The sequence below is a fragment of the Cololabis saira genome, chromosome 16 (assembly GCF_033807715.1).
Source record: "Cololabis saira isolate AMF1-May2022 chromosome 16, fColSai1.1, whole genome shotgun sequence".
In the NCBI taxonomy this organism is placed as follows: domain Eukaryota; kingdom Metazoa; phylum Chordata; class Actinopteri; order Beloniformes; family Belonidae; genus Cololabis; species Cololabis saira.
Genome location: NC_084602.1, coordinates 24090126 through 24104836, shown reverse-complemented (window position 1 = coordinate 24104836; position 14711 = coordinate 24090126). Strand labels below are relative to the sequence as shown.

Here is a 14711-nt window from a genome sequence, read left to right as displayed (position 1 = left end):
AGATCAGAATGTTTGTTTGTCAATCATTACCAATGATCATTTAACGGTGAACTTTGAGCAAAAAAAATGTGACATCTTAAAAAAGCCTTTAGTAGCAGCACCAAGTCGGTGAAGTGGAAGTCCATGACGCATCCTGTTACACATCCACAGCAGCTGATTAAACTCACATAAATGTGGCTGATTCCACGTCACAGACAGACATCTATTTTGAACTTTCCCCTCAATATTACAGCGACTGAATGTGATAAAAATGTATGTGAATAGGTGGGATGACGAGCATGTTGCAGTGATGTAATTAAGATATCATGAAACTGAAACACGTGGAAAAACAAATACTTCTCGAGTCAGTCACGGGTCATGGTGCAGAAATCACTCAGGTTAATGTTGTCAAAAGCAAAGCTACTAAATATGCCATAATCTTCTAGCTTACATTGGTTGTGCAATATTTTGAAATAGGTTCAGGATACTTGTAATCACTTTTTTCTCACTTTATATACTTATAACTACTAATCTGATTTTATGTTTCATTGCATTAAGTATCCTGTTTTGCTACTTTCTTTGTGGAAGTACAGATTAAAGCAACGGGAACCAACCGTAGCTGATCACAAGCAGCATGAAGGGCTTGTTGCACAGGAGCCTCTTGATGGAGGCCATGTAGGAGTACTCCTCGGGGCGGCTGTTCCTGGCCTGAGCCTGGGCCTGGGTCGGAGGGATCTCAGGTTTCTCCTGAAACACTGCAGAACAAGCATGGTATTTCAAGATGTTACACCTGCATGTTTAAGATGTAACATGTTCCCAATCTGAGTGAAAAAATCTGGCAACTCATGAACCTTGTCATTGTGAATCTTGCTGTGAGGTGGTCCCCCACCCCTGTTAAAATGCCCAGTGTTGGGATGCTGTAACTGTATTTACAGCCTGGCAAAGGCTCACCAAGAAACATTACAAAAAAAACACAAAATTATGAAGCCAGACCATTTTTCTGGAGTGGTGCATCTTGGGAGTCTCTGGGTCTCGGGGTATATTTAGCTTCTAACTCCCTTGCATTTCCTTGTCCCTGAACATAGTGTTTGGCCCAGTGAGCCCTGACCGTGCTGCACTGCTGGGTCAGCTCATGCAGAAGGCTCTACGGTACAGCCGGGCAATTAACTGATATGTAACCGACATTTAAAGCCTAAAACCGACATGCTCGTGTCAATTATTTCGGTCATGTCACTATTGAAATCTAATTTTGTTTGCAAGAACTATAACATATTTTATGTTTTGTACATTTCAGTGTTTGAAACATTAATTTACAAGAGATAACGCATTATTTGTTTTCTACTGTTGAAAATGAACCTTTAAAACTAAAGTGTGACTTCTGAAAAGTTTTATTCTATTTTTCATTGGGTTTATTTTTAGGGAGGAAAAAGGAATAGATTTAAAATACTTGCTGCCATTCAATATTACAAGATTTAAAACAGTTTACTTTATTAGTAAGTAATAGAAGTTGTTGTTTTTTTAAGTATTTTTTTTTTATACGAAATTGAAATGTGACGTTTCTCGTCCAGAGTTTAATTTTCAAGCTGCAAGTGCTTTAATTTCAATAGTTGGCATTGAATAAATAACCTAAACCGAAACACAGACCACGGCATGAAACACACGCTTGACTCAGACGGGCGCTGAGATGTCGCTACTGAAACAGTAATTACAGCCCGACAAACGTGACGTAACTTAAGTCCATGAGCTAAGCTGAAACCGCTATCTCAAGGTGGGTGGAATCAGCTACTGCCCAGATGGCGAGACCCAGAGCGACTACAACTGGATTTTGAAACCACCCTTAAGAAAACCTAGTGGTGGAGACAACAGTCTAAACTTCTGCCATTGAAATAAAACTGAAACCAAACATGTGTGTGCCAATGTTTGTCTCCTCACACATGCAAGATAAGACAAATCAGAGTCCAGGAGTTTCGTATTATCAGGGACATAAGCAAATCTTGAGGCATAAATAAAGAATAAAGTCCAATTCGCACATGACTAAAATTACCCCCAGTAATTATAAAATTACACCCCGGCATCTGTGTTTAGTTCTGTGCGTTAGGCTGGATAAGCGAAGTCTGTGTTTTACTAAAATTTAGACACATTAATCCTGGAAGTGAAGTCGAGACCTTGCATTTTATAAAACAATTCTCTTTTATTTAACATTAATATTGAGTTAAAAGTATCCAATGGGACACTCAAGAGTTACATTTCAGTGACGACATGTCACATTTAGATAAGATCAGACTATGTTTTAAGTTGCCATGGTAATAGTAAACGTAATTGCGTTTCCGCTGAAGCCCTAAAGGTTTCGCGCTGCCAAAGACACGTTGAGCTTGTTGAAAGATAAAAAAGTTCTTACTGCATGATGCAGCCGCACGTGTCATTGTCTCATTGTCGTTCTTCTGCTGATCTGGACTTATTTCAAAAGTCTCCATGTGAAGCTTAATGTTGATTAATCTCTGTATGATTACCATCTAAAACTATCAGATTAATACACTTTATGAGTTTGATTGTTGTAAGTTGTAATATAATATCACAATGTGTGCCAGTCCGCACATCACCATACTGTATTACTGGTGTGCATTTGGGCGGGATTAAAATGATTTTATAACCTCGTGTTTGCTGACTACGGTAAGGTAATTCGCTATGGGATTTTTACTTTATAAATCACAGACATGGCGCATTCAGAAGGGATTGAAATCACAGTCTTCCTCCATAATTGTTACAAATGATCATTTTAATCCTGTGCGAATGGGACATAAGTCTTTTGTTATTAATGTCTTTGTTTCCAACGTAAGTGAAGTCCTTCACATACTTACTAACAGAATTCACAAACCAAAGCTAAGTTGAATAGTTTAGATGAAGCTAATATTAAAATGTGAGATAAATGTTAATTTTGTAGTTAATTGAAGCTAAAAAAAAGGAACTGAAGTATTGAAGAGATACATTCTTGAAAAGTCTAAAATTGGTGATTGCTATTAAAATGACAAAAAAACAGCATTTTCATCTCAGATCTAAATTTACCTTTGGGAATGTTATTGAATTATGCATGGTCAAAGGGACGTTTATTTACAATTTCAATCATTTCTGAAAACATGGTAACAGCTTTAAACCTATTGAGGTCTCTTTAGGCATCACAAAATCCTGATTACTCAGAACACAGAACGCAGAACAAGAGTAAACTGGATAACTCTTGGGATGCCATACCCAAAAAGGAGTTAGTCAATAAGTGATATGACAGCCCACACTGGCAGACAGACGATATCCCTCCACCCTTGGCAACATTTTTGTCCCAACCACATACCTTACTTAGACCTAGTACTGACACACATTCTGGGTGATCCGATTCCAAGTGGACAGTGTTAAATAATGAAGTGAATTAGGGCTGCAACACAAATCGATAAAATTCAACTCTTAAAAGTGTTGGCAACGAATTTCATTACGATTTACGTGTCACTTGCCATGTCGCGAACCACATTTACCTTCATCTGCAGAACTTTTTCAATGCTGCCTGAATGAAATAAAGAAAACTCAACCTGCAGAGCGAGTTGAATGGAGCAAGGTGGAGATGGTATTTTTAAAGGAAATTAAATAAATTCCACGAGTGACCAATGCGGAGAAAATGGTTTGACCTAAGTTCTCAAAAGTGTGCGGGGCGGGGCGGCCCCCGTCGACCTGGATGGCCGGCGGGGGAGCATGAGCGTCTTCCAGGGCCGGCTCTGCTGGCCCTGCCTCCTGGCTTCGGCCTCCGTTCCCCCTCCTGCCCCCCCTACACGATTCACACGCACATAAGTGGGCAACATTTCATCTCACAGGATGTATAATTCCCTTGGAACTTCCTGCTGTTTTTTTGTTTTAATTCCTGCAGCAGCAGTGAATAAAGCAGCTGATGAGACCGTATCCAAGCAGACTTGACCATAAATGTTCGGCGACGAGCCAACTTGTTTCTGCTCCTCAAACTTGGTTTTTTAATGCAACATGGAGATGTGCATTTCTCATGACATGAAGCCAATCCACGCGTTACTGGCAGTAAAGTTGTTATTGTTGTGAGCATCTGCTTTCACTTTTTCCAGCAGAAACAAGTAAAAAACTAAAATCTGGGTGAAATTATAAAGTTCAGTATGTGTGTGCTTGGCAACCTCCTCAATTATCTCATGCTCTGTTTACTTCTCTCGTAACGTGTTACATAACTGAGCCCAATAAATTATGTTTTTTTTTTTTCATATAGTACTAGTGACTGAGGAGCAATCACAACATTATTACCTGACTATATTCCCATTAAGATACTGCATCAACTGATGTGAGAAATTAGTCACTGAGGGAAATAAAATTGACATCAACAAAAAGAATGACTCAAAAGCTGTTGAGCTTGTAACTCAAACTCTTATAACATGAAGCTGAAGCTCCCCAACATGACAACAATCATTACAAATGTTGAACACCGATAACGTTTTTGTATGTGAATTCAACTCTATGAGCATTTGCACAGAAATGCAAAGGAGTCCTAAAGTTGACACCAGCACTGCTGAAAGTTACCGACGACCTCATGACCCCAGACAGGGGACTTGAATCTATACTTCGCCTGTTAAAGGAGCCGTCTGTAAGAAATGGCCAAAACTGGTACTGCAGTCACTTTCAAAATATTGTTGAGCGGCGTGTACCCTCCCCCTCCTCCCCCCGACCAGAGGTTGCCAGGTAGGCTGCAGAATGCAGCAGGAACGTAGGCTGCCATGGCTGCGATAATTAGAGCCGAGCTGGCAACCCGGATGCCAAAACAATACTGACTTCTTGATTGGGAGATAGGTGGAGGGTGGAGCTTCAGGCCAAAACAAAAAATGACAACATAAACATCAGTTGAGGGCTGCAACTCCTCTTTTTAAACTGGAATATCCTGGCTTGAGTGCTGTTGTCAGTGACATACGTATTTGAAATGAACATGATTTTTAAATGTCTGTTGACATATCGGGGTCATTTTATAATTCGTTTTATTATTGCTCTTACATACAGCTCCTTTAAGATTTCACTGTTACATTTGATACCACTTGTATTCCTTCACAGCCCAAAGTAGAGAGCCTTCCCCGAGCCTGACTCTGCTGGAGGTGCCTCCATGTTAAAAGGGAGTTTATTTATCTACAATTTCGTGACGTCAACCACATAATTATGTTTTCCCAGGTGAGTACATGAACGTGAGAACCATTGTGTTTTTGTTGCCTTTGTATAGGCAATTAATGAAGATGCTTGTGCATTTTGTTCTGTGCATTTTGCAACGTTTCTACTCTTCTCAAAAATATTGACCTCAGACCAGAGGCCATAATTTTTTTTCTTCTGGGAGCCTGGAAGGTGAGGATCAGATGAGTCCTTTTCAGTTGTTTCAAATCTGCATCATAAAGTCACTAAATTCTCCACAAAAGATCCTCTGTCAAAGAACCATCTCTTGGTCTTGGTTCGAAGATAAATCCTACACGGTGAGGCAGAATCAAATTTCTTTAACAGTATGACATCATGAGATCATTTAAGGCATAAATGTGTGTTACATGTTAAGTCAACATTTTATCTGCTTTAAATACTGACACACTACTAAAAATGAAAAGTAGTTGACTGGCATCATCTCCTCGTGGTTAAAGTGTAACAATGTTACAGATATAAAGACAAAATGCCAAGAAGGTAAAAATTTCTTCTGTTAAAACATGCCTCCTTTGTTTTAAGTTTTATTTGGCAGAAGTGAAAGAACAATCCCACACAGTGGCTATAAAAGGCCTGAATGACTTCCTGAGTTCTTGCTTTTATTTCGTAATGTGTCAAATCACATCTCATCAAACTGGACAATTACAGCGATTCCTGCAGCTGCAGTAAATGGGCTGCCAGGCTGCCGAGTTTTCCCTGGAATCCACATTCAGACAGGCAGCCTTGGCTGCTGGAGTTGGCTGCGATATTAAAAGAGATTTGTACAAGTACAGAACCCTGTCAGCTCCTACCCACTTTAATGTCTGTGTGTGGACAACCGTGTTCCCTTGAAGACTTACCAATGGCCACGAGGATGAAGATGGCGGTGGCCACACCTGCGCTGATGTAGAACATGAGTCTGATGTGATACGCCAGCTCATTCACGTCGTCCACGTTAGGCACAAGGATGGGAGGGACCAGGAATCCGATGGCAATACCCAACTGCGGATGAGAGACACTAAATCAGAAAAAGATGCTGCGCCTTAAGCCGGCAGCTACACGCAACAAATTGCAAAAACTGAGAGTTCCAGATAAAAAGTTTCAGAAAAGGTTAAGGAAACATTAATGTCAAAAGGCGTTTTTAGATTAGATCTTGCTGTTGTTGTCGCTGGATGATGAACGCATTTTTAACGCGCGTTGGCAATGTAAACGCAATGTGTGTTATTTGCCACCTCGGGCCTGAAGGCGAGTTAAACGTAACCTGTGTGGGCGTGTATTGCCCCTACATCAACAAAATGTTTATGCCGTCAGACAGATGTCGTTTTCAAATCGAGGATGGATGAACATCAGAATTAGTGTTTTTTGGCCAGGTTTTGCTTCTTGCAACCCCCCAGTTTGTCATTTTTGTGTCCAGTTGTTCAAACAATGGACCATCTTTTGTGGTTCTGGACATATGCCGGTTTACGGCTCGGCGGCTCGGAGGCTGAGTAACTCGTCTCCCCAGTAACTCATCTTGCAAATATAGGCCCCATCTGTGATGTCCTGCTGCTGCTGTTACTCTCATCAGCTGTTTCTTTATTTTATAAAATAATAATAATAGATAAATTACAAAAACCTTCCCTGGTGGGCTGTACTCAGGTTACGTGATGAACAAACCCCTCCCACGACCCGCCACCCCCGCATTAGTTCTGTTTGCATTAGACCTGACCCGCGGTTAAGACTCCCCTCAGAGGAGAGTTAATCGCAACACGCCGACCCCCGTCAGGTCAATGTAAAAGGGGCACACGACACGCTAGGAGTGTTAATGTAATAACTTGACATGTCTAGCAAATTTCTGCAATTGTCAACTATGTTTTTGTGTTAAAACAGTACAGTTCATGGGCGAGGAGAGGGCTTTGTGGGGGACTTGTAGTTCAAGTGCCCCTAAACTATACATCTTCACTTATTTTTCCTTTCTTTTAGAAAAATGGAACCCAATACGAACCCAACCCTCAGTGGTCTGCACAATTTTCACAGATCTTGAAGAAAAAATAACTAACTAAAACATCCTAATTTGAATACCAAAGGAGAAGTGCCCACTTCCTCAGCTTCCTGGAGCCTCAAGGGCATTCCAGAGGGGACACCAGCTGGGTCCCGGCGCTCCAGGGGAAAGGTAAGAGAACAGACATGCTCCTTCAAAAGGAACAAACCTGTGAAGTGTTTGAGGTCTGCAGGCACATTAGGGTGTCTCAATCCTCCCAGAAATGTCCCCAGTGATGTATAGCGTTGCACCTGCTACGTTGTACGGCCTACACACTAGAAGTTTGACTATACTGTTGTCACAAACAAGTATAAGGTGATTTAATAAACATTTACTTACCTTCTTGTGAATGTGCAAGAGAAAGCTTAATGCAATATAATCTTGGTTCAACACTGTTAAACATTCAAAGGAAACAGAAAAGATTTAATGCATATTTAATTGAGGCACTTCTCTAGTGATGAGAATGCTGCTAACTTCTGCATTACAGGCTTTTATAAAAGATCCTGCTCTTCTTTGGTTACTGTGAACTCTTCCTGATATGTAAACTACTTCAGCCTGAGAACTTGGAAGCATCTGGTTCAGGGACCGAAGCCAAAGCAATTAAGTCGTGGTGAGCCGAGTAAATATCAACAACAATGTGTCCTTTTATCTTCCCAGGTAGGGAGCAGCGTGAAAGAACAAAACAAAACCAAGCATGACAAAGACCGGTACGATGTTCTTTGTCTAACGTAAGGTGAACGAGTACACACTTCAAATGCAGTAATAACAGTTTAGCCACAAGGTTTAAAAAGAACTAAAAGGGGTCAAGCGTCTTTTGGTGATATAAGTTTACACAAACAATCAAAGACAGAAGCGTCATTACAGCGTAGCGTGCAGGATTCATTCATTTATTGGCTTAGAAATTGAGAATAATTTGGGTCTAAACTGATTCAGGAAGGTAGATTAACCCTTTCAAATGCAGAAGTATACAGATATAAATGTATGCATCAACAAAAGTTGGGATGGAATGGAAAACTGCATTTAAAAAAAAGTTTATTAGTAAGTTTATTAGTAATATTTTGTTTGAATTACATTTCATTGCAAAAAAACTTTGCAAAAAGTTTGTTTAAGTTAAATTTGTTGTCTAAAATGTTTTAGTTGTTTTAAATCTGAATTCTGTTTTATTTTATTTTTTAAATATTTGTTTGTTGTCTTATACAAATTAATTTCTTTGCTATTCTGAGGAAAAACGTCCAGAACATGCTCCCCTGTGACAGTATGATCATGATGTGCTCACTAACTGTAAAAAAAATTATAATCATTTTGATTTCTCAACAGTCTTAACTTTTAAGCTGATGAATTTGCAGCCCCTTTCCCCATCAAAAAAAAACAAATTATACAAAAAATGTTAATGTTCATGGCTGTGCATATGATGCATGCATACTAAGCAAAATTAATATTAGCCGCTATCAACACCTATGTTTCTTCCTCTTATTCCATCATGGATTATGTCCTTTGTACCAAGTCATTGTCACAAATAGTTTTTGATAAAAAAACATTGTTTGCATTCACCTCCTTACTAACACAAAACTGCCCTGTTTCAACTTTCTTTTGCAGGTATGAAATGCACAAAAAAGTATATCAAAAGATGAAACTAAGTTTTAAAGTAAATATTAGAGTTACTATGTTTTTTTTAAATATATATTCCATACGATCCCAACTTTTTCTGATGTGAGGTTGTATACCAACTGACATTCCTAATAATTGATACTCAGATCTGAGGTCAGGGAGATGTGGTTTCCCAGTAGTTTTCAAATGATCGACAAAGTGTTTATGATTTCTAGCGAAAGACCGAGGGCGAATAAAAACACATTCACTTCCCAACATTCCCGTCTATTGTGCGATGGACACAGGATTCTGAATGTAATCTCATCGTACATTTAATTTACCCAAGCCGTGGGCGCTTGTTGAGAAGCAGACGGTTCAAGCGGTGGAAGTCACCCGCCATCCCCCAGCAATTTCCCCTGGCCAGAGAGAACAAACCACATACAAACAAACAGAAAAGAAATCACTTTGAACAGTTACACAATGCCCGAATCCCCCTTTGTTTTAGTGAGAATCCAGCTACAGCCTGTCCTATCTGCTTTTCTGCCCTCATGTTTGGAAGTATCGTTATCACACATCTGTTGCCTCTATAGAGACGAGATTCCAAGTTTGTCCAAGGTATGACTGGAATTAGTCTTTTTTTCCACTCATGTTGAGCAATCCTGACTAAACCATAAGACTAAATTGCTTACTTTAATAAATGCCCATAATTCCCAATAAAGCTAAATCTTTTTTTATTCCTCAACTTCTCATAAACCCCATGGCATAAAAGAAACTTTAACTTTTAGTTAATTTAAACGAAATGAAACTAACAACGTAAACACGTATCATCCTTGGTTCTGCTTTTACAGTAGGATCTTCTCCTCTACTGTTGTGGATACTGGTCATGAGTTTTCTCTAATAGGGGAGGAGATGACTGGCTTCGTCAAACCTGCTTGCTCAACAAGAAAGTTGGAAACACAGGAGCAAAGAGACTCAGTCACATGTCAAGCCACTAGATTGCTGACGTGCCTCAAACATGCTGCAAAGGGCGCTGGAGATCATAAAGCTTTCTGCCACTCTCACACCAACACACGCATGCATAAGAATAGTATGAAAAGTGCATAGCTCCCACGCACACACAAACACTCGCAATGCCAACCTAGCATGTACAGTAAACGAAGACACACCTGGTTTCCCAGAACGCCAATGGAGCAGGCAGTGGATACCTCCTGCTGCCCGAACCACAGGGATGCAAGCTTGGACGGGATGCCCAGGATGTAAACTGTGCCCACTGAACACACAAACTGCCCAAAGAAGGTCATGGCGAACATGTTGGGGTCAGCTGTTCCCGTCTTAATCCAGGCCCCGATGCAGTTGAACGCGGATCCCACCACCACGACTTCTCTGAGGCCCCGATTGTCGAGCAGCCACATGACCGGCCCAATGAGAGGGATGTAGGAGAGGCAGTAGATCAAGGACAGCCAGTCAATGGCCAAGGAGTCAATGCCGTAGAAGTGCATGAAGATATTGCTGATGATGCCGTATTGCAGCCACATGAAAGCATTACTCATGGAGTACAAGCTAAAGACAAACAACATCACCCATCTCCGTTTGTACAATTTGGTCTCCAACAGTGGGAAGAGGTGAGTAGTTTCCACAACCGAATGGTCCAAGGTGTCGATGCTATCCCCCAAACATGCATGGTGCTTGTAGTCTCCAAAACTATTCGTGTCTGTCTCTGTCTGAGGGAAGCCATTGCCCCTGGTATTGCCAAGACTGTCCACCCACTCGTGAGAGCGTTCATCCTCGTAATTCATGTTGATCCCACCAGAGCTCTTCTGTTTCCCCTCGGACTTGTGCAGCATTTAAGAGCTGTTGAGAAGACGAGAGATTTCTTCTTGTGTGTGCGTTCTCAAACACTTCACCTGACTAGCCCCTCCCACACAGCAGGTATTTCCTCCACACTGATCATAAACAAGCTCGCCTGCTGGGCCCAGAGTGCTGATTATTACCAATTAGTCCTGCTGGTTTAGCAAGGGTTGATTTGAGGTTCAAGTTTAAATATAATGAGCGGTGTTGGAAGAACCTGAAAGAACAGTTACATACCTGGCTGACTCTGTCTGTGTCAGACTCTGTCTGTTCCAGCTCTGGTATTTAACACCTCTTGAAGCACAGAATGATTTTCTCTTCTTAGTTTTACTTCTCATTTTAAACTCCTCCTTCCGACTGACATCAGAGAATAGCATAATATGAGGTCATATGTGCTGAACAGGAAGACTATTGATGGGAGGAACTTGATTTTATTGTTGAAGTTAGGCATATGACACTCGTGCTTACTCAGGTTTGTTCATAAAAGATAAACACCATCAGAGCTGAAGTGACGCACATAGGGCAAAGTCATCAGAAAATTGACAAACTATTAAAATCCTGACCAAGACCTCGTGTGTATGTGAGTAGCTACATTGTTAGAAAAGCTGCAATTTGGTACTTGAAATCTTATATAAAATTGCAAAATGCATGGCCCACTTCATCAATATATGGCAAAAATGTAAAACGCATCCTGTGGTCAAGTTGAGGAAGTGTGACTGTGCATAAAACAGCAGGTGAGACTAAGTCTCTGTTTGAACGGCAGTTATTACAGTGGACTGTTTCTGGCCCTTAAATTGGAGTTAGCAATGCCAAATCACTTGAAATGACATCATGTGTCTGGAGCATTACTTTACAGGAAGACCTGAGACTAGCTGTTTAAGAAGTTGGTTATATGTAAAATGCCTTTGCATAACAGTTAAGAGGATTTTAAATGCAACAAAAGACTACATTTCTCCATTAATTTCAATGCCATTACAGTATTTACAAACAAAGTCCTTCCATTTTTAGGGATAAAATTAAGTAAGCATCATATTATCACCAGAATACTGTACGTTCTATTTTTAAGTGGTTATAATTCACCAGATCTGTTCCATGTGCCACCATCAGCATGTACTTCTCCAGAGGTTTTATCAATTCCCTGCATATATTGTTTAATAAGTATTACTTTGGGATACAGTATCAAACGTGTCATATGGCATTCATAAGTAGAAAAATTCAAAAACTGGCTCAAGAAAGCTTCAGGTTTTTGTGGCTGGCCTGGTTTCAGTTTAAGTAGGACGTATTCAGTTGATTAGGAAATGTAACTTGTGTTGCTGGAAATCTTTACACCCCACACTCTGAATCTGTAACTCTTTTTTGACATCATCTTAGGGGTATAAAATGTTTTGGTTTTGGTTTGCTTATTCAGAAGAAAGAAAAAGATAGAGGCACAAAACAAGAGTTAGCTTAGGCTTGAGGGTTGAGGCTTGTTCCATTGTATGAGGAGGCACTCACTGTGAACCAAATTTACCCAAGGGTACTATAAATAAATCTATCTATCTATCTATCTATCTATCTTCCCGATCCTTATAAGGCACATATTATGCAAATACAATTTTAAAGGTTTGTTAAAGTTCACTCTTGAAGCCTTGCCCTAGCATGCAGCAACCGTGACTCCTCTAGCAGCTGTCAAGTCCTCTCATCATAAAAATATTTTAGGCCTAAAATGCATGAGGGGGCTATAAGGAATAAGGGTTTACTAAATTCTGAGTGTAATAAGCAATGCACGACAGCTTTATTCCTACAAAGGCATATTAAAACTCAAGTTTGACTGCAAACAACCTTCAGAAAGGTGAAGCACGCTATTGAGGGGTGAAACACTGCTCTACTGTGCAGAAAGACCTGCACAAACATGCCAAGGTAAACTATTCTGAACTATTCCTGAACCATTAAAGAGGATCTGATCAAGCCAGATGCATCTTGGACGCACATTCTGTGTACTGAAAATGATTTTGAGTGAAATAAACAAATGTTTGAAGAACTAAAGGATGCAGCATTTCATGATCATTTCTGCCTTGCTTTGAAATGAGAAGTCTGAATTCTTCATTCTCAGTGAGAATAATAACTTGGGATGTCCCCTGAAGTTGGGGTTCAAATTCATACAGTTGAGGGACCTCATCAAACCTGATCTCAAAAATCAAAGTGGTGATAGTTCACAGTCTGGCCAGCCATCCTAATTCCTTTCTTTTTGATTAAAAATAATAATTTGTCTGGTTCTTCTGCTTTCAACTTTGATTTCTAAGGGTCAGTACCAATAGATGCAGAAGAACGTATGTCTGGATGCCAATGGACAGGCATACGACCAGAGAGCAAAACGAAGCATGTGACATGAGCAAATGGATAACCAGACTAACCAGACTAATAACAAAAGACATCCAAAATGCAGTGGAGAAGTTATGCAGGTGAAGGACAATTGTCAATTTTACAGCAAACATTTCTGGATCCACAGTTTTCATAGCGGTACATAGTGTTTGTACTGAATGGTGGCTCTTGGACACTCCTATATGAGTCATTGCATACACTTGAGGATTGTCAACATAGGTGTGATGTTAATGTTAGCTCCAACCCACAACTTATTGGCTAACTGGGAGGCAGCTTGCAAACAAGAGTGGCTCAAACTTGCTTTTAGCCCTGTATTGCAGGAACATTTCACATCGAGCAAACCTCACACAGACCTAACTTTGCAGAGAAAATGAGTGGAAATCTTCCAGAGAAGAACTTTAATGGCCTTGCCTGCTACAATAATGCTTACACGATGTAAAACTCACCAAAGAATGTCTTACCAAGCAATAAGTGTGCATGGTACCCAAACTTTTGTTGGGAGTAATTTATATGCTTGCACAAACAGAATAAACACCCTGTGGGGTCAAGACATGTGCATGCAACTGCTTAGGTGAAGTCAGCAAGTTGCAGAAGAGTTCAATGGGGACTAACCGTCCCTTGAAAAACAGAATCGTCCCGTATTTATAAGCTAAAGTATGCGTCCTGTATTGAGCTGAAAAAGGAAGCACTTTGTCCCGTATTACTTTGAGAGTCAAAGAATAGTCATGAAATGCCAATGGAAAATGGCATTGAGCTGTTGAGTTCATAAATTATTTTTTTCTGTTTTACTACAACTGTAGCCTACAGTCATGGCCTTTGAGGCACAAATATGTTTAAAAGTTTTCTACAGACTTTCTGTTTGCACTTTTGTTATTGCACTAAAAATGTGCACTATTACAGGATGGATGTTCTGCTTTCTTTCTATTGTTTTATATACAATTTTAAGTTAAGCAGGTCAGGTTTCTGTTTAAGAAAGATACTTATTTTATTCTGTTCATTTTGTTATTTTGAATTAAAGTGAATTGCTGGATAAAAATGTGTTTTCCATATGTTCATGGCATTCCAAACTATGCATCTAATTCAATGCAGGTTAGAGTCAAATAGTTAAAAAAATGTTTCACTCAGAAAAAAACTCTATACTTTTGGATTATATCTTTGTATTATCAATAAAAGTTTCCCAATCATCATGGTAAAGATGCAGGCTGTTAATGAGTGACTTGGAGGTCCGGCTGTCATAGTGAGTCTCTATCAATACATTGATGCATGCATCTCTAAAGCAGCTTAAACTACTACCGTATACTACAGTACAGGCTCTGCCGTCTCCAAACCAGCCTAAACACCAGCTCATTATATCTAAACTACAACCCCAAACTTTAAACTTTTTCAGGATTATCCTGAAACCAAAGTTATGACACTTTAATACTCTTTCCACTTCGTGTAAAGGTAAAGCCTGATTTATGGTTCCGCGTTAAATCGACGCCGTGCCCTACGGCATAGGATACGCAGCGACGCGCCCGTACAGTGCGCGTCGCTGCGTATCCTACCATAAATCAGCCTTAAAGCCTCGTCGCCTCGTTGGAAGCGCATCCAAAGCTTCTCTCTAAAAGTGAAGCGCAATAAAATGCTAAAACATGACTGATAAATAAGTCAAAAACAATTTTAAGGTAATATATATATACATCACAAAAATGTTTTTCAGGCATTATTTCGGTTT

At 40.0% G+C, this 14711-nt stretch overlaps 1 protein-coding gene across 4 annotated transcripts in view; it reads right to left on the bottom strand.

The window, feature by feature from the left end:
* Nucleotides 1–14711, bottom strand: part of flvcr2a (FLVCR choline and putative heme transporter 2a) — a 34035-nt gene that overhangs the window by 10244 nt on the left and 9080 nt on the right. The window contains exons 1-4 of one of the 4 annotated variants that reach the window (XM_061743397.1): nucleotides 10874–10943; nucleotides 9955–10639; nucleotides 6042–6183; nucleotides 594–734 (exon numbers count right to left, since the gene is read on the bottom strand). In XM_061743397.1, the coding sequence (XP_061599381.1) occupies nucleotides 594–734; nucleotides 6042–6183; nucleotides 9955–10632 (961 nt within the window). In that variant the 5' untranslated portion in view covers nucleotides 10633–10639; nucleotides 10874–10943. Of the gene's footprint in view, nucleotides 1–593; nucleotides 735–6041; nucleotides 6184–9954; nucleotides 10944–14711 lie in introns of those variants that run through there. The other 3 variants (XM_061743396.1, XM_061743398.1, XM_061743399.1) reach the window with 3 other exon arrangements.